The following is a 21,802-nucleotide window of genomic DNA, read 5'->3' as shown; positions in this document are numbered from 1 at the left end:
ATAGAAATTGAATATCTTGCCACTTGAGTTAAGGAACAAGGTTCAAATATTTTATTGTTGTAGAATACTCAAAATACTTTGGCCATGTCTGACTGCTCTCCCAGTCCCCTTGCCCTGGGAGGCATTTGGGGAGGTATAAATGAGCCTTGCTATATTAGGATTCCCTCCTGAAAGATACACATTTTTGAATTGAGTGAAATCACATCTTGTTAAAATGACAGTAATCCTCAGACTCAGAATCACTTGTGGCCTGGTAAGGGGGTTTCGGATATGGGGATGTGTCTGGGTGAAATACATGCTCGGTGTTTAATAGTCAGTATTTTTTTTTTTTCATAGAAATGACGAGAATCACCTGATACACATAGAGGTACAGGATGACTGGTGACCAGCATATACCTCTCCCAGTTCACTTTCTCCTCTGGTTTGTTGTCCATCCATGTAGTAAAATGTGGTTGGTTCTCAGGGCTCAGTCCTTAGCCTTCTGTGTTCACAAGTAAATGCTCCTTATTTGATCATCTGCGATGGTTTCCACTACCATCTTCATGACACTTCCTGAGTCTGTACCTCTAGCCCGCTGGTTTCTACCCAGCTTCCAGACTCAGATTTTTGTGTGTGTGTGTGACAGAGGGACAGATACGGACAGACAGGAAGGGAGAGAGATGAGAAGCATCGATTCTTTGTTGTGGCACCTTAGTTGTTCATTGATTGCTCTCTCATGTGCCTTGACCTGGGGCTACAGCAGAGTGAGTAACCCCTTGCTCAAGCCAGCACCCTTGGACTCAAGCTGGTGAGCCTTGTTCAAACCAGATGAGCCCACAGTCAAGCTGGCAATCTCAGGGTTTCAAGCCTGGGTCCTCCACGTCCCAGTCCGACGCTGTACCCACTGCGCCACTGCCTGGTCAGGCCAGACTTAGATTTTTAAATGTCTGACTTATCTACCTGTTTTCCCATAGGAATCTCAAACTGAATTTTTGAAAGAAAGTACCAACTTGCATTTTTTTTCTTCTTTTGTCCTGTCTAGAGGGGGAGGTGTATTACCAGACCACCTAATTTGTCCAAACTAGAGATCTAGGAGTTATCATCCACTGTCCTTACTCATAACCTGTAATCAGCTGCGAGTCCTTGCAGGTCGACCTTCAGAAAGCACTGCTCCCTCTGCAGCCCAGGTGCTGCTTGCAGGCCTCTGTCCTGTCCCCCTGAGCTATTCCAGGCGCTTCCTGACTGCTCTCCCTGCCTCTAGGTCCTCCCTCCTTCCGTCAGTGCAGTTCATGTGCTGTTTATCTTTCCAGCGTATGTGTCTCACTATATTACCTTTCTAAAAAACCACTGTTTTCCCCCCATTGCTTACCAGATAAGATGTAAACTCTCAGACATGGCAGATGCCTTTGCAAGCATTACCCCGTCTCGATGCCCAGCCTCGTTTTTCAGAACTTTTGAAACCCTGTGCTGCAGCCACACAGGGCTGTGCGGTCCTCCCTGGATCTCCAGTATTCTATGGTGTGTAGAGTATTTGCTCGAGCCGTTCCTTCTGCTTACACGGCCCTTCCCTACATACCTGGAGCGTTCCGATTCAGTTATGCAACTTGCACTGAAAAACTACTCTGCTCCTCCCTCCCTCCCCACCCTTTTATTTTCATCTCTGTAATAACTTTGCTCCCTTCATGTGGTAGCAATTTGTTTTCTTCTTCCTCTGTGAGCTACTCGAGGATGGGAAACATGTGCTTTTGATTTTTGTGTCCCTGGCACTCGGTACAGGGCTGATACCTGGGAGGAGCCTTGTAAGGCTGATGCAGAACAAGTCATACTTGCCATCACGTCTGTTGCAGCTACTCGTTTATCTTGACTGTGTTACTCAATCAGTGTGGGCTGCTCTTAACAAATGACCATGGTCGAGCACGCTTAAGCAAGTTTATTTTTCACAGTTCTGGAGACCAGGACGTCCAAGATCACGGCACTAGGCCCCACCTCCTGAAGCCATCCATCATCACATTAGGGGGAGGGTTCTAATATAAGAGTTTGCAAGGATGCAGTTTAGTTGATAACACTACGTATGTGATTGGCATTCTGAGGAATTTCCCTCCCCCCACCCATATGGAATATTCTTAATTCTATTGAGCTATAACTTACATGTAATAAAATGTACCTGTTGTAAGTGTACAATTCAATAAGTTTGGTAAATGTATGCGCCCCTGTAACCACCACCACATTTTTGTCACCCCAAAGAGTTTCCTTATGCTCCTTTGTTGTCATCACCCCCATCCTGACACCGCTGGTCCTGAGCAGCTTCCTGGCACTATAGCTTAATCTCTGCTGGAATTTTATATAAGTGGAATCGTATGGTATTCACTGCGTGTCTGCCTCATGTTGCTGAGTGTGTTTTTGAGACTCATCCCTGTTGCGCCCATCGGTCTGCTCCTTTATGTGGGTCTGAGTCCTTCCTCAGCGTTTCCTTCCACCCAACAGTTTCCTTCGCTTTTTATCATATGTGCTGGTGAGTTTTTTCCCCAGCTTTTTTTTTAATCTGAAAAATATATTTTACTTTCATTTTTGAAGAATATGTTCGTTGTATTTAGCATTCTAGATTGACCACTTTTTTCTTTAAGCAGTCTAAAAATGTTTTCTTTTCTTCTGTCTTGCATAGCCTCTCAAAAATCTACATATTTTCTTAAAATTGTATTTAATCTGAGAAGAGGGTTCACTACGTTTCTTAAATCTGTTTGTTTATATTACCAAACTTGGAAAATATTTTTGATAGCTTGATATGTCCTGTGGTTCTCTTTCTTTTATTTTACTTCTCTCTCCCTCTCCCTTTTCCCCTTCAACTCCGTCTTTACCTTCCTCATCACTTTTTTTATATCTGTATCTTAGTTCTCTGAACTTGCCTTCTGCAGTATTTAATATACTATTAATCCCAGCCAGTGATATTTCCATTGCAGATATTATTTTTGAACACTAGAAGTTCATTTTGGTTCTTTTGTATTTTCTACCATTTCTCTCATATTTTCCTTTAAATCCTTGAGCATAGTTATAGTAGCAGTCTGAGTCCTTATTGTATTATCTCATGCCTGGTATTGTTACAGCTGACTCATTTCACCCTGATTTCAGTTCACATTTTCTTTCTTCTTCAGATAGCTACTAATTTTTTTATTGGATGCTATGGACAGTTGTGCATTTTACATTGCTTACAACCAGTGTCTGAAAACAGTTATTCTTATGTATTTTGTCTGGAATTTTAGCTGTTATTATAGGACGGAAAGCTCATGCCTACATATTCCATCATGACCATTGGAAATTCTTTCATGCCTTTTTACCTTTTCTTTTCTTTTTTTTTTTTTTTCTTAAGTGAGAAGCAGGGAGGCAGAGAGACAGAGAGACAGACTCCCACATGTACCCTGACCAGGATCCACCCGGAAAGCCCCCTGTGGGGCGATGCTCTGCCCATCTGGGGTTGTTGCTCCATTGCTCAACAACTGAGCTACTTTAGCGCCTGAGGCGAGACCATGGAGCCACCCTCAGCACCCAGGGCCAGCTTGCTCCAACCAAGCCATGACTGCAGTAGGGAAAGAGAGAGATAGAGAAAGAGAGAAGGAAGTCTTGAGGGATGGAGAAGGAGATGGTCGCTTCTCCTGTGTGCCCTGACTAGGAATCAAACCTGGGACATCTACTGCCAGGCCGATGTTCTACCACTGAGCCAACCGTCCAGGGCCGCCTTTTTACCTTTTAAGACAATCATGGAGATAAAAAATAAAGTTCCTATATATTTTTCTCTAACAATTTGGGCCTTGTGGAGTATATTACTAATACCTACCTATATATTAAGCTCTAACAATGTCATCCCTAATCTCCCATTCATATCCTAATAATTTTCAAGGTAACATTTTACATAGTTTAGCTGTAGCACAATAATGTGAACAAATTAGTATATGATATTTCAAGCAAATTAATAGCATGTACATTATATTAAAGGTCATGAGTAAACATTAAAAAGTGTAGAAGTTGTTTAAATGATAGCTTCATAAATAATTGAGTTTATAACTACTTATAACTGCTAGTTTTAATCTTATTTTCTGATCAAACACTTTTTTTTTTTTTTTTTTTTCATTTTTCTGAAGCTGGAAACAGGGAGAGACAGTCAGATAGACTCCCGCATGCGCCCGACCGGGATCCACCTGGCACGCCCACCAGGGGCGATGCTCTGCCCATCCTGGGCATCGCCATGTTGCGACCAGAGCCACTCTAGCTCCTGAGGCAGAGGCCACAGAGCCATCCCCAGCGCCCGGGCCATCTTTGCTCCAATGGAGCCTTGGCTACGGGAGAGGAAGAGAGAGACAGAGAGGAAAGCGTGGCGGAGGGGTGGAGAAGCAAATGGGCGCTTCTCCTGTGTGCCCTGGCTGGGAATTGAACCCGGGTCCTCCGCACGCTAGGTCTGATCAAACACTCTTAAAGTAACATGAACAGGCTAATAATTGATAGTAGTCAGAGATGATCTGTAATGGATTAAAATGCTTGGCACTACTATAAATTTATGTTAAAATCTGCATGGTTTTACTATGTAGCGTCTGTCTTCGCTTTGATGTCTTAGGGCAGTGGTAGTCAACCTGGCTCCTACCACCTACTAGTGGGCACTCCAGCTTTCATGGTGGGCAGTAGCGGAGCAACCAAAGTATAGATAAAAAGATAGATTTCACTATAGTAAGTTGTTTTATAAAGATTTATTCTGCCAAACTTAGCAAAAATCCAACATAAAGTACTTGGAAACTTTAAGCATATAATTATTATTATATGCTTTAACTTGCTGTAACTGTGCTTTATAAATTTTATAAAGTAAAGTTACTTCCCTACTTTATAAATCACCGTTACTGTGGAACCTGTGGGCGGTTAGAAAATTTTACTACTAACAGAGATACAAAAGTGGGTGGGAGGTATAAAAAGGTTGACTACCCCTGTCTTAGGGGAAAAGCAAACAGAAACAAAATCTAACATTATTTCATGTAACAATTGTACATTCTAATGTAAATCTTAGCATATGTAGTAATTTTTTATTTTTATTTTTCCAGATTGTCAGTATTTAAACAGACCACATCATGCGTGAGTACAAGCTAGTGGTCCTTGGTTCAGGAGGCGTGGGGAAGTCTGCTCTGGTAAGTTAGCCACCTAACTATAACTCCTTAGTCTAATACAAGAAGGACATTGATGTTTTCTTGCCTTGAAACCTCAAGTCACTAAAGAGAAAAGGTGGCAGTATTTTTTATATGCTTATATCTGGTCCAGAGGGGACAGGGATTCTCTCAGTAACCAGGGATGACAGTTTTCTAATGGTGGCTCATTCATTCTTTTGCTTTAATTTTTAAGGAATTCGCATTCCAATGATTATTACAGATACCAGTGGAGTAAGCCAACCCTACCCCCACCCCAGACTTAAGTAGTGTAAAGATGATGTTTTGTATGCATGCGGTATTTATTTAGTAAATGTTGAGCTTTTGCAGCCTCGGGCTCTGATATTGTAACAGTGAACACAGATCATCCCAAGCCCTTGTAGAGTTTACATCATCTGGGGAGATGTGATAAAGGCACAATTAGAGGACCACTTAATTATAATTGCAAGGGAGATACTTGGAAGGTAAAGTACAGATAGGCCCCTGTGATAAGTGAACCTAAATTAGCATTTAAACAACTAAGAGAAAGGTCACAATTGCTGGGGCAGGAATGGACAAGGGTGAAATTGGAGGAAAATGAGGTGAGAGAGGCAGGGGCCAGACCAGGACTTAAAGACCTTATGGGAACTTAGAACTTATTCCTAGTGACAGTGAGAAGCTGTTGAAGATAGGATTTGGGGGGAGGGGCAGCAGAATTGCATGTATGTTTTAAAGAGAGCACTTGGACTGCTCTGTGTAATTTAGACAAGAGGAGGCCGAGTACGTGTGGGGGGCGAGTTGAGAGTTAACGTGGTTCACCTGCTGTTGTTTGTGGAAACATACTGGGGCCATGGCAGCAAAGAAGAGAAAAGGAGCTGTTCTGAGACCGAAGTGGGAGGTGGACTGACATCACTGCATGCTGGGTTGATGGGGGACTAGGAGCGCAGGAGCTGTCAGGGGCGACTCGGGGCTCCAGCTGAGCTGCTAAGTGTATGGGCGGACCATTGAAATAGAAGGAAAACACATAGAGTGAGCAGGTTAGAGTGGACATCAAGCCGTGTCCAATTTGACATTTCTGAGCTATTTGAGTAAATATATCCAATAAACAAATAGATCCTCAAGATAGCTTAGAAGAGAGACTAGTGATATAATTTGAGGTGCTACACATATGTCATTGGTACTTAATTTTATGAGAATTAAGTTCCTATTAGGAGTATAAATTAGTACCTCTCTGGTAAATGCTTGAGAAATGGCATTTTAAATGCATGTGATGTTCATTCAGTTCAGCAAGTCCCTATCTGAAATTTACTCCCTGCAAAGGCCACAAAATGGCAGGGTCAGGGTATCCATTGCAGCACCCTGTGCAGTGGCAAGAGCTTGGAAACGGCCTAATACCTACCAGTAGGGGCTAGTCAAGTACATATAGACTACTATATAACTGTTAAAAAGAACATAGTCACTCTATGTGAATAGATATATAATGATATTCAAGATGTATTATTTAGAGAGGAAAAGGTACCAGAGTAGACAACAATTTGTGTTTCATAAGAAAGGGAGAATGAGGGGAGAGAGATGAAATGCACAGGCTATCTCTGCGAGGTTAGATGAGTACAGATGACCGTCACTTCCCTGGGAGTGGGGTTGGGTCACTGGGAGCAAAGGTGGTAGGGAAGTTAGTTTCCATTGCACACTCTTTTGCACTTTATCCTATGTCAGGATATTGCCTTTTTGAAAATAAAATAATTAAAAATAAAAATCCATAGAAATAAAGAAGGTTGTCTAGAGAGAGAAGAGGCGGGCTGAGGACCTCTCAAGCCTTAAAAGTAGGTGGAATCGAAGGATTCAGCATAGAAAAATGCATCTTGTACTGGAATGTGAAGAAGTGTCTTCACCTGACTGCACAGAACTCGGGGAGCAGAGGGAACAGATCAGGGAACAGGGCAGGGGCTGGACTTGGTGAAAGCAGCTTCAGGATGCAGGGGCAGCGTAACCGTCCTAGAGGGGGCGGTAACCGGGCCGCATAGCCCTCCCGGAGGGTCGGTGCTAGGAGGAAAGGAGCCCAGGTGGTGGAGCTGCTGTGGAGACCACTGAAGATGTTTGAGTGCAAGAGGGGACAGAGTGAGGGGCAAAGGCTGGAGGGATCATGGAGTTCCGGAGGTTTTTATTTCAAGTTGAGAGATGCTAGAGCAGGGGTCCCCAAACTTTTTACACAGGGGGCCAGTTCACTGTCCCTCAGACCGTTGGAGGGCCGGACTATAAAAAAAAACTATGAACAAATCCCTATGCACACAGCACATATTTTAAAGTAAAAAAACAAAACGGGAACAAATACAATATTTAAAATAAAGAACAAGTAAATTTAAATCAACAAACTGACCAGTATTTCAATGGGAACTATGCTCCTCTCACTGACCACCAATGAAAGAGGTGCCCCTTCCGGAAGTGCGGTGGGGCCGGATAAATGGCCTCAGGGGGCCGCATGCGGAGCACGCTGCTGGTGTGCTGTAGACAGTGATCCAGAGCGAAGGAAAAGGGGCTCTAGGAGAAGGGAGTCAGTGTTACGAAAAAGACAAGAGGCGAGAGAGGAAGCAGAGGACCCAGCAGGAAGACTAAAGGATTAATGCACAAGTCTGGATAAATGAATGAATGAACGAACCAACGACCAGGATGTCCCTGAGCATGGAGAGGGGGAGATTCAGGGAAGGAGTTCAAGTTGGCTTTTGTGAGAAAGGAGTGAGAGGTGTGGCTTTGTCTTTTTTGCAAGTCTCTTTAACAGCTGGCTTGTAGAAAGCACTGGCTTCCCACACCTGCTTCTGCATCCTTTTCTTGCGTGTGTTATATACTGTATGTGCCCTTTGAAAAACCCCATGAGAGAGTCTGACCTGTGGTGGCGCAGTGGATAAAGCGTCGACCTGGAATGCTGAGGTCGCTGGTTCAAAACCCTGGGCTTGCCTGGTCAAGGCACATATGGGAGTTGATGCTTCCTGCTCCTCCCCTCTTCTCTCTCTCTCTTTCTCCTCCTTCTCTTCTCTCTAAAATGAATAAATAAAGTCTTTAAAAAAATTTTTTTAAAGAAAAATAAAAAAAGAAAACCCCATGAGAGTGTGTTATAGTATTATTAGGAAAACAAGTTTTTCCTAAACCTCTGCCCTGAAGCATATTTTGAGAGCCTCTGCTTTAGTCTAAGCACATGAGGAAGTTTTCATATTTAAATTATAGGTAGTACTAAGAAGATGAGGGATTAAATATCCTTGATAAAAATAAAGTTCTTGGTATAATTAGATCCTGAGTTTCCTTTGAAGACGAGGGGCTTAGTGGGAGAAAGACGTTTGAAGTTTACTATATTCAAGTTAATCTGTTTCGCTGAAGCTAAAATCATGTATAAAATGCTCCTTTGGGAACTTAAGTGTGGATGGCCTCAGCCCACCTGCTTACCCTTGTTTTTAGGCAATAATGGACCAGGTCCTGTTGTAAAGCTGCCCAGGAAGTGTTTCACGATCATCGTCTCTACTTCTTGTCATTTGTCAAGTGAAAAAATACCCAGTTTCTAGTCTGAGTTTACAGAAATCCTAGAGATGAAAGTAGATAATCTGAAAAAGATTTGCAGGCACCATTTTCTGATGAAAGAGTAAGGCTTTGGGATCAGGACAGTATATGTTTGAATCCCAGCTGGCAAAGAGAAGAACACCTGGTGTAAACGTGGAATGTGAATGCGATTGTAAACCTAATAAAGTCAATGCGTTTTAATTCCCTGTTCTCTTTTCCCCAGAATTAGAAGGACTGGTTCAAGACTTTAAAATTTAGAACCTTTAGTTTGTCGCCTTTGAGAGCCTGATATAAAAGTTATTATAGATACTTAGAGGAGTAATAGGAGTTTACTGATAATTTTCATTTTTTTAATAAATTAAAATCTATGTCCTTATTTGTATCTTTGTTGTATTTAAAACTTAAAGAGTAATTAACAATGTAATGTCAGCTGCAGCATTGCTGACAGATTGACACAACCACCTTCTTTCATACTAAGTATACTCTTATCAACTTGTCCTTATATTGAAAAATAATCATTCGTTGTGTTTGCATGTGTACCCAGAATTTTCACGTAATTTCATTTAATCTTCACCATATTGTGAGGTTAAGTAGCATTTAGAGGGGTTGATTTTTCTTTTAAGTCTTTAACTTTTCTCTGCCTTCTTTTTTTTTTTTTAGACAGTTCAGTTTGTTCAGGGAATTTTTGTTGAAAAATATGACCCAACGATAGAAGATTCCTACAGAAAGGTAAAATGTGGCACTTGTGTGCGCATGCTCACAAGTAGTTTCTTATGACATTCAAACTCGATCCATGGAATTGCTTTTTTTAAAATAGTTTTGAGAAATGATACAAACATTCTGTATCTGTTTTTCGTCAACACAAACTATTTCTTGTTAAATACTACTTAGCTACAGAGAGCTGAGTAATCTGCTCTTTAATTTACTCATTTTCCTGATGGAGAATACTTTTAATGTAGAAAAATTGCATATAAATTCGTAGGTATATTTATGATGTACGTTTTGTTAAATAAAATTAAGATCACTTTTATGCTTGAAGTTTTCCAGTGACTGAAAGTTTTTCTTTAAATTTGGTTATATAATAACTTGAAACATATTTCATCTTTAGACTAAGATACTAGTTGTTGGATCCTGTATGACACGGCAGTGGTAGACACAGGTCAGGCTTTTGTCCCAGCCCATAGAATGAACAGCACCAGGACTGGGCTGTGGGTGAACCCTGGACTTGGCATGGTAACGGTGCGTTGCCATGGTACGTTCACGGGTTCTAACAGAATCAGCCCCGGTGTGGGACGCTGACAGTGGGAGCTGGCGGGAGAAGGGTATGTGGGAATTCTGTACTTTCTGCCCAGTTTTGTTGTGAATCTAAAAAGTAAAGCTTATTTAAAAGGAAAAAGTTAATCAACAACAACAAAAAATACTGTTTTACTTAATTATAAGACTAGCTAGAATTGTGGAGAATTTTTATGATTTTGTTTTCCAAATCTTATGGGAGGTACTGGAGGCAAGACAGAGTATTATAAGAAAGATCAGCAGCTGCTGATATGTGTGTGTGAGGGATTAAATCTACCTTTCAACAAATAGGAAATTAAGTTCATCAGACTATACTGCGGAGCAGTTTCATTATCTGCAAATTAGATACAAAATTGTACTCTAGACACTGAGAAAATGCAGGCTTAATTCATTATTCACTGAATCTGCCCGTTTGCAGATTGGTGGGTTACCACATTTGTCCCGTAAGTGGTGGGACAATGAATTTGTGGCTGCCGGTGGTGCTCACCTGACCTAGAAGCGAAGTTTAAAATAGTCCTTCAGTTAATTTTAGAAGACAGTGTTGCATTACTGAAATTTCCCCCAAATAAGTTGTTGGTTAGAGCTTTAACTACAGAGGTCTGTACCGGGAATGCAGAAGATGGACCACTTTCCTAATCCCTTCTTTATTAAAAATTTCCCACACAGTTGAGAGTTGATACTTTCTTTAGGCCAATGTTCTCTTCTTTTCTCAAACACTGGGAGAACAGAGTATATAAAATTTCACCATCTGTACACAGCTTTTCCAAAAAGTACCTTTTTCTTAAAGTACTGTATGAGTTCAGTGTTGTTCACTGGCACCTCTGTGGTCCCTCTACCTCTTACGTTAAAATTGTCCTATGTATTAAATTTGGGATATGATATATTTCAGTAAAACTTTTAACACCTTGAAACGCAGTAAGTTGGCAAAATTTCTTTACCCCCAGATCTCCTGCATTTTGAGTTATTTCTGCTTTGTTTTTTTGAAAAAGTAATATAAATAAATATTTTCATACATTTTTTTTTCTGTTAGAACTGTACCTGTTACACTTTTTCTTAAGTCACAGAATTTGACCATTTGCTTTCTAATAATAACAAAAATCATTCCACAGAGTTTACAGTGGTCAGAAAATATCTAAATTCAGCATTAACAGTCCTGGCTTCTAGAATAGTAATAGAAAATGCCAAGACTTCCTGTTTGTAATTGTAATAACAAGTTTAGTCTTGACCAATACAGCCGACAGCTGCAGAAGGGCTCTGTAATTGTTAATATGCACTTGGAGCGAAGAGGTGGGGGTAAACAGACTGACATTTTGATGTCACTTTTTCATTTTCTCTCTGCCAACCCCCCCCCTCCCCCCAGCAAGTTGAAGTAGATTGCCAACAGTGTATGCTCGAAATCCTGGATACAGCAGGGACGGTAAGGATGCCTTCTCCTTTTTTGATTTGGCTTCCAGGAAACAACACATGCTTGGTTTTCTGCCTATATTATCGGTTACTTCTAAATCACACAAAAACAAATTAAGGTGATTTAGATTTTCCTTTTAATTCTAGTTTGTCGTTGTTTCTAGTCATGTAAGTAGGGAACAGGAGCGTTCACCTCAGGAGTTTCTAGAAACCATGCATCCCATCTTATGTTTACTGTCGTGATATAGCATGGAATAAAAAAGGCTGTAGCTCGCCTGACCAGCCGGTGGCGCAGTGGATAGAGAGAGCATCAGACTGGGATGCAGAGGACCCAGGTTTGAAACCCCAAGGTTGCAGGCTTGAGCACAGGCTCATCTGGCTTGAGCATGGGCTCACCAGCTTAAGCGTGGGTCGCTGACTTGAGTGTGGCATCATAGACATGACCCCAAGGTCACTGGCTTGAGCCCAGTGGTCGCTGGCTTGAGCAAGGGGTCACTTGCTCTGCTGTAGCTCCCCATCAAGGCACATATGAGAAAGCAATCAATGAACAATTAAGGAGCCGCAATGAAGAATTGATGCTTCTCATCTTTCTCCCTTCCTGTCTTGTCTGTCCCTATCTGTCCCTCTCTCTGTCACAAAACAGAACAAACGCACTAGCTTACTTGTGATTATTCTGATTTAAGTTGTTCCAATATATGCCCAAGAAACCATGTTGATAATTGCATGTTTCTATTATAGGAACAATTTACAGCGATGAGGGATTTGTATATGAAGAATGGCCAAGGGTTTGCACTAGTATATTCTATTACAGCTCAGTCCACGTTTAATGACTTACAGGACCTGAGGGAACAGATTTTACGGGTTAAGGACACAGAAGATGTAAGTATTTTTCTCTCTGTAGCCAAATAAAAAGTATCTGTTTTCTTCTGTCAGTAGAGCATTTGGAAGGTATCTACCAAATGCCTAAAAGAGCCCCTGGGACCAAAAAAAAATTTTAACTTTCTAAATTTACCTGCAAATTATATGCTTATTGAGCTGTTAGAAAGGAGGACGTGTATGATAAAGCACTCGGTGCAGTGTGGGCCGTGAGCACGGTGGAGAGGAGAACGCAGACAGGGAGGACTTGGCAGAGGTGGGACCGGGTTGAGCTTGGAGAGGCGGCAGCTCAGTCAGAGACAGCGGTCAGAGGACGTGTATGATAAAGCACTCGGTGCAGTGTGGGCCGTGAGCACGGTGGAGAGGAGAACGCAGAGCAGACAGGGAAGACTTGGCAGAGGTGGGATCGGGCTGAGCTTGGAGAGGCGGCAGCTCAGTCAGAGACAGCGGCAGAGGCCGTTATTAAGAGCCATCACAATTTGTTCCTGTTTCTAAAGTTCTGTCGGTATAGTTTTTTACTTACAATTTCTTTTTATTATGTTAAAGGTTTTTGTCAACTGGGTTTTTATATTTAAAAAATTTTTTTTGTTTTATAATTCTCATTTGGTCGTTGTTGAGCTTTTTTGCAAAGGTGAAATGTCTATTTTATACGTTCACTTTGGTTGTGAACTACAGAGAGTTCCTTTTCATTTGTATAAGTTAGGATGTAAAATTTCATCTGTACCTTCCTTTCTGTTCGGTGTTCTCTCTCATTATTAATGGGAACACGTGCATCCGCTTAGGACTTTAACTTTGGTAATATCATAGGCTGGAGGGTTTATACCAGATGACTCATGACCAACCTAACCTAATGAATAAATCTCTTCCTTCTCATGACGAATTAGCTAAGAGAATTCTGGATTTTTAGGCAATTACATGCAGATCCCTGAACTCTGTCATCCCATGGAACAGACTGAGCCGACAGAGTGTAGGTGCCTGTGTTTCCTCTAACTCGTGATAATCGTCTGTTCGGTGCAAGACCCACTGCGCCCCTTCAGTTCTTTCTTCTGTACAGTGTCCACCGCCTCCCCACTGACCTTGCTCTCAGGGTTCCTCTGAACTAAGCAGGTTGTACAGTGTGGTAGCATCCTGTTTTATCAGAAGGTAGGGGTGTGGTGCACTTAGCCCAGCTTTTCTGGTGTGGAGAAAAAGGGAAGACACCACTGCCTTGTGGCTGTATTTTCTCCTTAACGACTCACCCAAACTGCTCTTTAGACCTGACTGTCACATGTAGACCTGCACCCCGTTGCTGGTACCGTTGGTCTGGCCACTGCTCTGGCGTTTGCTGGGATTGTGAGCTGCATCATGTAACCGCCATTAGAGCCAGAGAATACCTTCTGTAGTGCAGGAATTCAGCCGTCATTAGCACCCACAGGAGGATTTGGGGGTTATGATCTTAAAATACTGAGCAGATCAGTGGAGTAGGATCTCGGCCCTAATTTTTCTCTCTCCCCCCCTTCTGTCCACCGTCTTCCCCTCAGCACACATGCACATACCTGCCTATTTGTAAGACGTGGTGAAGCGAGCAGTCCTCACTGAGCCGCTGCACCTGGTGGCACGGAGCTACTTACTTATGAAGGATGAGTGACAAGTATGTTGGTGTTCACTTTCTGTGCTTTCCTTCCCACAGGTTCCAATGATTTTGGTTGGCAATAAATGTGACCTGGAAGATGAGCGAGTAGTTGGCAAAGAACAGGGTCAGAATTTAGCAAGACAGTGGTGTAACTGTGCCTTTTTAGAATCTTCTGCAAAGTCAAAGATCAACGTTAATGAGGTAATCTACAGCCACGAGGAGCGCAAGTGCCTTCTTAGTTTCCTTTAACAGCCAAAACCATTTAAGAAAAATTTATTCTTTCAAACAGTTCTCATTCTACCAACTAATAGAAAATACTAATTCTTAGAAACTATGTTCCTTTGCTTGCATAAGATCACTTCGATGACTGTAATGAGGGTGTTCATACTTACCTTTTTGGCAAAGAGGAAATTTAAGTTAAAGAATGTTTATAAAATCCTGCTAACCCTTTAAACGATATGCCAGAAAGTGGTAGATGAAAATTGTCACATCAACCTTTTATTGTAACAATTATGCAGCTATGAATGAATAGGTTGTAAAGTCAGTAGGAAACCATAAAAATTAGGGTTGTTATTATAATAAACTTAGGTTATACAGAAACACGTTACCTTGTGGGTATCACAGAGTTTGGTGCTTTGAGTCCTGCCTCCCTTTCTTGCATGACTCAAAGGGAGAAATCTGAGTATGGTTGTAATTCGCTCTTTTTCGGCCTGATACAGCAGGTGCACAGGGCTGTTTTTGTCCGTGACTTAAGCACTCCACTATCTTGAGAACATGGCGTGGACAGGAATGCTTCACAAGTAAGCTGCCGGCCTGGGTGTGAAGGCCAAGAGTTTTACTAGGTCCCTAAAAAGATGAGTGCAATCCCCACTGCCACCACCAACCAAGCAAAAACTTGAGATGCCCTTTGCTTTTGTTAGTTTTGACATAAGCATATTTTTATACCTTCTTTCCTTTCCCAGAAGTGCATGAGCTTCACTTGCTGGTGTGCTTGCCATTGGTAGCAGCCCGGGCCATGAGTCAGAGCTCAGCTCGTGCACAGCAGGGTGAGGGCTGCGGCGAGCAGGGGAGCACAGTCGTGTGTTCCTGCTGTTCCTCTCTGGCCTTCGGTTCTGTACTCATTTTTATTTCTCTGATATATTTAGACTATTGTCTGACTTTAGAAATGACCAAATTACTTTAAATATATAGCAGGGGGGGGAATTAAACTGGCTGCAGATTTCTGTTTTACAAATAATCAAGAATGTCAAAACTTACTTTTTTCGATAAAACCAATTTTAATGAATACATAAAAATAAGAAACTAATGAATTCCATTTCTTGTGTTGCCTGCATGGCACTGTATTAGGCACTAGAGTTTGACAGTCTTCTCCGACAGTGTTTCTGCCTCTCTAAAAACAAATAAATACATAAAGTGAATAATCACTTTTATAGAATTTAGGGTAAATCAGTAGTGTTTTTTTCTTTTTAATCTTAGGACCATTTAAAAAAGTCAATAGTTGTTTTATCTGAGTGTATTTTTTAAAAATGTAGACCAATAATTTAGAAAACATTTTACTTTGATAACTTACTAAAAATGTAAGAACAATAAAAAGAATTTCCATTTATCCTTCATCCAGATTCATCAGTTAACATTTTGTCCCATGATTATATACTTCTTTGTTCTTAAGTATGTTAGTCTTTGTACACTTAGACCAAAGACATTCTCTGATACAACCATAATACAATTATTAAAATCAAGAAAATTGATAATGACACAGTCCATGTTTAGCACATATTTAGATTTGGCCAGTTGTTCCTCTGGTGCTCCTAACAGCTAGAAGATTTTGATACACGTCCACAAAACACTGGTTTTTTTGTTGTTGTTTTTTCATTTTTCCGAAGCTGGAAACGGGGAGGCAGTCAGACAGACTCCCGCATGCGCCCGACCGGGATCCACCCGGCATGCCCACCAGGGGGCGATGCTCTGCCCATCTGGGGCGTCGCTCTGTTGCATCCAGAGCCATTCTAGCACCTGAGGCAGAGGCCACAGAGCCATCCTCAGCGCCCGGGCCATCTTTGCTCCAATGGAGCTTTGGCTGCGGGAGGGGAAGAGAGAGACAGAGAGGAAGGAGAGAGGGAGGGGTGGAGAAGCAGATGGGCGCCTCTCCTATGTGCCCTGGCCGGGAATCGAACCCGGGACTCCTGCACGCCAGGCCGACGCTCTACCGCTGAGCCAATCGGCCAGGGCCCAAAGCACTGTTTATTACAGATGATTAACAGTAAGGAGGGTTGTTTCTATTCCAGGTCATTAGTAATAAACGTGTGCATTTCATAGCAAAGAATCACATTCGGCTGATCTGTCTCTTGTTCCAACTCTGGCATACATAGCGCTATGAATGAAGCACATAAATGTTCCAGAATTAATCTGCTTCTGTGAAATAAGTAACATTGTCCTTTTGTTTTTGATACTTTGTATTTTTCTTCCGAAATGAACCCAAAAGATGTATTAACAGATGTTATTTGTCACTTCCATTAGAGTTCACAGACCCTATCTCTTTTTCACTTGAACCAAAATTAACATCACCAAAAAGGGGCAAGCAAAAATCATGTGCTGGGAACAGCACAGTATCTCTTTTGTCCTATTCCAGCCGAAATGTATGACATGACCCTGATCATGTAGAAACATCAGGCAAACCCAGATTGAGGGAAGTTCTATTGAGTTACTAGCTTTTTACACCCCCAGAATTGGCAATGTCATGAAAGACAAAGGTGGAGAAACTGGGCTAGATTTTAAAATATTAAAAGTGACAGGAAATTAAATGCAATATGTGATCTTAGGTGGGTCCTTTTGGGGGAGCAGGCAGGGATTACTGTAAAGGACATTATTGGGATAACTGGCAAAAATTAGATTTTGTACCGTCAATCGGTGTTTTTCAACCTCCGGTCCGTGGACCACTTCCAGTCCGCCAGGTATGTCATGCCAGTCCACGACAGAGTTAACCGCCCTGATGTATGAATATTACAGATTTCTGGCGGACCAGCATTGGCCCCTGGCCCTGTGGTGTCAGACACTGCTGTAGACGATGCAGTGATGTAGCGGAGCCTAACTATCCTGAATGCGATCGCTGTGCTGTGGTTGTTCTGTGGAAGTGAGTGTGCACTCCGCTAGGAAGGGACCTGTGCTAGGAAAGTGAGAGTGAGTGAGCGAATGTGTGTGTGTGTGTTTGTGTATGAGAGATGTGATCAAGTAAGTACATGTGACAACAGGTGAATCTGGGCAAAGAATAGACACAACTTCTTGGTACTATTTTTGCAACTCTTCTGTAAGTTGGAAGTTTAAAAAAATAAATACAAAGATTCAAGGTGAGCATTAACTATTTATAATTAGGTTTTAAAGCATAGAAGATTCCATGAGGAATATAACTTTGCTACCTTATTTTATACTAATTTTTTAAGACATTATTTATTGATTTTTTTTAGAGAGAGAGAAAGGCAGGGGGAGGAGCAGAGAGCATCAACTCATAGTAGTTGCTTCTCGTATGTGCCTTGATCCGGCAAGCCCGGGGTTTCGAACTGGCGACCTCAGCATTCCAGGTCGACACTTTATCCACCGCACCCCACAGGTCAGGCACACTCATTCTTTCTCTTAATTTGACATTGAGTGCCTAAGGGCAAGTATGTTTCCCGTGTTGTAAATGGGTAGGCCCTGCCTTACCCTGACCAGCAGTCAGCTGGGGCTTCTGAGGAACCTGCCTTTAGGACAAAGCGAGATTCAAATCCAAGAGCAGAATAATGTTTGACAGAACCAGGATTGTTTTGTGGAACTCAAATGTTGGTTGAATAAGTACATTTTTCTGGTTTTTATTTAGATATTTTATGACCTGGTCAGACAGATAAATAGGAAAACACCAGTGGAAAAGAAGAAGCCGAAAAAGAAGTCGTGTCTGCTGCTTTAGACCCACAGGAAGCACAGCTCTGAGCCAGGTGAGCTGCCGAGAGCAGGGCGCGTGCCTCTCTGTCCTCCCGCTTTGTTGTGAGCTGTCCCCAGCCATCGCCGCATCCCACAGCACCTGTCTGGGCGTTTCCAGGCTTCTGTAACTGTGAGTGTGACACCTAGCTTGTAGATAGGTTCACCTCCTAAGGGAGACAGCTGGATCTCTGTCCCCATGGGAGTCTGAGCTGTCAGAGGGAAGGACACCACAGTGTCCCCAGTGCCTGGCACAGACGGGTTTTCAGAAAACAGTGGTTGAGTGACTAGAATGCTCAACAAGGTCACTCCCAGATTTCATTCCAAATTGAAGTGGAACAGTGCTTCCTCTGAAACAAAAGGCCTAAGTGTACATTTGATGAATTTGGTAAATTATTTCAAAGTGAACATACCCGTATATTTCAATAATAGTGTTTCCTCCCCAAATGGAACCCCTGCCCTGAATCCTAACAACATGGGTTAGGGATTAGTTTTGCCTCTCTTTGAACTAATATAAACAAAAATATGTATTATTTTTTGGTCTGGCTTCTTTTACTCAAAAATGTACATTTTTTGTTTTTAGAATTACCCTGGTTGTATATAGCAGTAGTTCACTTTATTACATGACCATACTAGCAGTATGTTCCTATATTCTGCTATTGATGGGCGTTCAGGTTCATTTTGGGAACTAGCACAGGTGACTGCTGTGCACATTCTTGTACAAGTCCTCATGCATGTATGCATGCATTTCTGTTGGGTGTGTATCTGGGAATGGAATAGCCAGGGGTGTGTGTGTGTGTGTGTGTGTGTGTGTGTGTGTGTACAGCTTTAGTAGATACTGCCAAAATATTTTTCAAACTAGTTGTACCAGCTAACACACCTACCAGTGATTTGGGAGTTCCGTCTCCTCCCAAATTGAACACTATGGGTCTGTAACTGGAGCCACTCTGCTGGATTTGTCCTACGTCACTGTAGTTTAGGGAGTCATTCTAGCTCACGTAGGAGTCAACTTCTTTCAGAGGTTTTCTCTAGAGGCGTCTAAGCAGTAGTTGACTTTAAACCCCGCAGGAGCCTTCGTGCAGTGAGCCCAGTGGAGGGAGGCTGGCCCCAGCGTCCGAGCAGCCTGTCAGGGCGCAACCCCAGGGGTTTGTTTCATTCGTTAGGTATCTAAACCTCCCAAACAGTTTCTGCTTCTCTTCATCAACTGTATAAGCAATGCCGTGAAAGAATATTTTTATGTAGTGGACTTATGATGTAATTTGTAAACTTGGTTCATAATTTGTAAACTTGATCCACTTAGAGGCAGTCACTGTCCCCACTTGAGAGGTGGCTGTCTCAGAGGTCTGTGTAGTAGACTGCATCTTCCCGAGCCCCACGTTAACTAGAATGTGCTTCCTTAGAGATGTGAATGAGTTTCTATGATAAGGGAAGCGGCTGAGTAGTTGTACCCCCTTTTTAAAAAGAAGGTAGAGGGAAAGGGGGCAGAAAGGGGGAGGGGACACAGGGTCACCTCTGGGAGTCAGATTCAGGAAAGACAGCTTCTGGCAAAATGATTGCTTTAGGCTCTGAGTGAAATCTTGATTTGATAGCAGTAAATTATCAGCTTCCTGAAAGTGATCGTTGTTAAAATTGCTGGTGGTGTGCGTATAGGTCAGGGTGCAAAGGGAGGAGCCGTGTGGGCTCTGTCCCTGTTCTGAGGTGGACTATTCTAACTCCATTTCAGTCGGCTGGTCCTAGTTTCATTTCCCGTTCCCAGAAATGGTCATTAAACTTGTCTTTAAAGGAAAAGCTGCCACCTCCTGGCCTATTGTGAAAATTCACTCTTAGACACCCTGCACTGTACTGTGAGATTTACCTTAGAGGGAAGAGATCTTGGCCTAGATCTCAAAATAAGACTTTCATCCTGGTTGCATAAATCGTTAGGCTTGGCAATGTAATTCAACTTACAGTATGGTTAGTACGTCCCCTGAGCTCTGAGTGTTGGGTAACAGGTCACCTAGCAATCGGGTCTGCGCACGCAGAACATCTGTCCGATTGCGGACTTGAGGGCCATGTTGATCTCATTGGAAAAGTACTGAGATGCGGGACATATGTTTCTGTAGAAGTATGTGAGCCTTGAGGAGGTCAGTTCAGCCTTGGCCTGTAGGCAGCATTGTTGGACATGTGTTCATCTCTTTCTGACAGGCACCACTTTTAAAGACCTAGGAGAGAAATTCATTTTCGGGAAATTCTTCCTCTAACCTGATTCTTTTCTGCTGAGCAATTAGACTTTGAGTCTTCTGCCCTTGTATACGGATCAGCTTTTCCCTGTATCATCTCTTGTCCTGACCTGCACTAAAGTGATAATCCTAATACATACGATTGTCAGATGGCCGAGGAAAGAATTTCCCACAGAAAGCTTTTGCAGGCAGGTGTTGTTCCTTAGTGGGAAAGAACTTTCAAAACAAAACAAAACAATCACTGTTTTTATAGGCAGGACTGTCAGAAATATTGTAAAACACTCAGTATAATAAAACTTCTTTTAAAACATTTTTAAAGGGAGCTTAAAATTGCCTTATTACTGGAGCTCTTGAGTATAATTTAGTTCTCAGTAACGATCACGAACAACCATTGTTTCTTTCTGTATTATTAGATATCTGCTTGTTTACTGTCATCTTCTGACATCAAGAGATTAACCGTATATGTGATATCTATCTGTATCTATTCAATGTTCTTTCTAGATTACAGGAATGAAGAACTGTTGCCTAATTGGAAAGTGCCAGCATTCCACACTTCAAAAAATAAATCTGAAGAGGCTTCTCCTGTTTTATATATTATGTGAAGAATTTAGATCTTATATTGGTTTGCACAAGTTCCCCGGAGAAAAAAAAATTGCTCTGTGTATATCTCTCGGAAAATAAGACAATAGTATTTCTCCTTTGCAATAGCAGTTATAACAGATGTGAAAATAAATATACTTGACTCTAATATGATTATACAAAAGAGCATGGATGCATTTCAGAAGTTAGATATTGCTACTATAATCAAATGATTTCATATTGACCTTTTTATCATGATTCCTCCTGTCAAGCACTAAAATGTTGAACCATTATACTTTATATCTGTAATGATATAGATTATGAAATTTCCCCTCAAACTCATTACAGCAGATAACTTTTTTGAGTCATTGACTTCATTTTATATTTAAAAATTATGAGCTATCAGTCTGTCATTATATTCTAATTAAAATTGTTTGTGCATAATGCTTTGGAAAAATGGGTCTTTTATAGGAAAAAAAACTGGGATAACTGATTTCTATGGCTTTCAAAGCTAAAATATATAATATACTAAACCAACTCTAATATTGCTTCTTGTGTTTTACTGTCAGATTAAATTACAGCTTTTATGAATGATTAAATTTTAGTACATTTTCATTTGGTTTGTGTGTTTTTGTTATTGTTTATGGATTTAAGGCCTTTATTTTATAATGACCACATCATTTAAAATGCAACAAGTAGCCCCTTTTGGCCTGGAGCCTGCAGAGCCCTTGACTTCAGCCCTAAGTAACCAGTGATTTCTCTAAGAACAGGCCTCACACTGTCTGTTCCAGATATATAATACTTACTCCTACTCTACAGCAACATACATTGGACTACATAGAATAGTTTTGTATATTCTCTCTTGATCTTAAAAATTGTACCTTATTGAATAAAATATCCCACGGTGTATTATTTTTATATGTAAAAAGATAAGTTTAATACTGTATCAGGGTTTAACTTTTGCAACTATTCCATGGCTTGTACTCTCATCAAAGGAATCCCTTTGCCGTTGTAAATTTGTGAGGATGAGTCCACCAATGAAATGTTATGTGACATTTTTAAAGTTTGCTTTACAATAAATGGAAGACTGAGGGAAGTGGGTGTAAGAATGGCATAGAGGCCTTTGCTCTGACTGTATATAAGACAGCATAGCAGTAGTAGTATGGAAAAGATTCTCAGTTAAAACTAGC

The 21,802-nt window shown here is 41.5% G+C and overlaps 1 protein-coding gene across 4 annotated transcripts in view; it reads left to right on the top strand.

The window, feature by feature from the left end:
- Nucleotides 1-21,227, top strand: part of RAP1A (RAP1A, member of RAS oncogene family) — a 75,528-nt gene extending 54,301 nt beyond the window's left edge. For all 4 annotated transcript variants that reach the window (XM_066246472.1, XM_066246473.1, XM_066246475.1 and 1 more), the window contains exons 2-8: nucleotides 5,058-5,141; nucleotides 9,342-9,410; nucleotides 11,335-11,391; nucleotides 12,117-12,257; nucleotides 13,924-14,067; nucleotides 17,717-17,831; nucleotides 20,535-21,227. In XM_066246472.1, the coding sequence (XP_066102569.1) occupies nucleotides 5,085-5,141; nucleotides 9,342-9,410; nucleotides 11,335-11,391; nucleotides 12,117-12,257; nucleotides 13,924-14,067; nucleotides 17,717-17,803 (555 nt within the window). In that variant the 5' untranslated portion in view covers nucleotides 5,058-5,084 and the 3' untranslated portion in view covers nucleotides 17,804-17,831; nucleotides 20,535-21,227. The remainder of the gene's footprint in view (nucleotides 1-5,057; nucleotides 5,142-9,341; nucleotides 9,411-11,334; nucleotides 11,392-12,116; nucleotides 12,258-13,923; nucleotides 14,068-17,716; nucleotides 17,832-20,534) is intronic.
- The last annotated feature ends 575 nt before the right edge of the window (nucleotides 21,228-21,802 follow it).

Source organism: Saccopteryx bilineata, chromosome 11, assembly GCF_036850765.1.
Source record: "Saccopteryx bilineata isolate mSacBil1 chromosome 11, mSacBil1_pri_phased_curated, whole genome shotgun sequence".
NCBI lineage: Eukaryota > Metazoa > Chordata > Mammalia > Chiroptera > Emballonuridae > Saccopteryx > Saccopteryx bilineata.
This window is presented reverse-complemented; position numbering and strand designations above follow the sequence as displayed.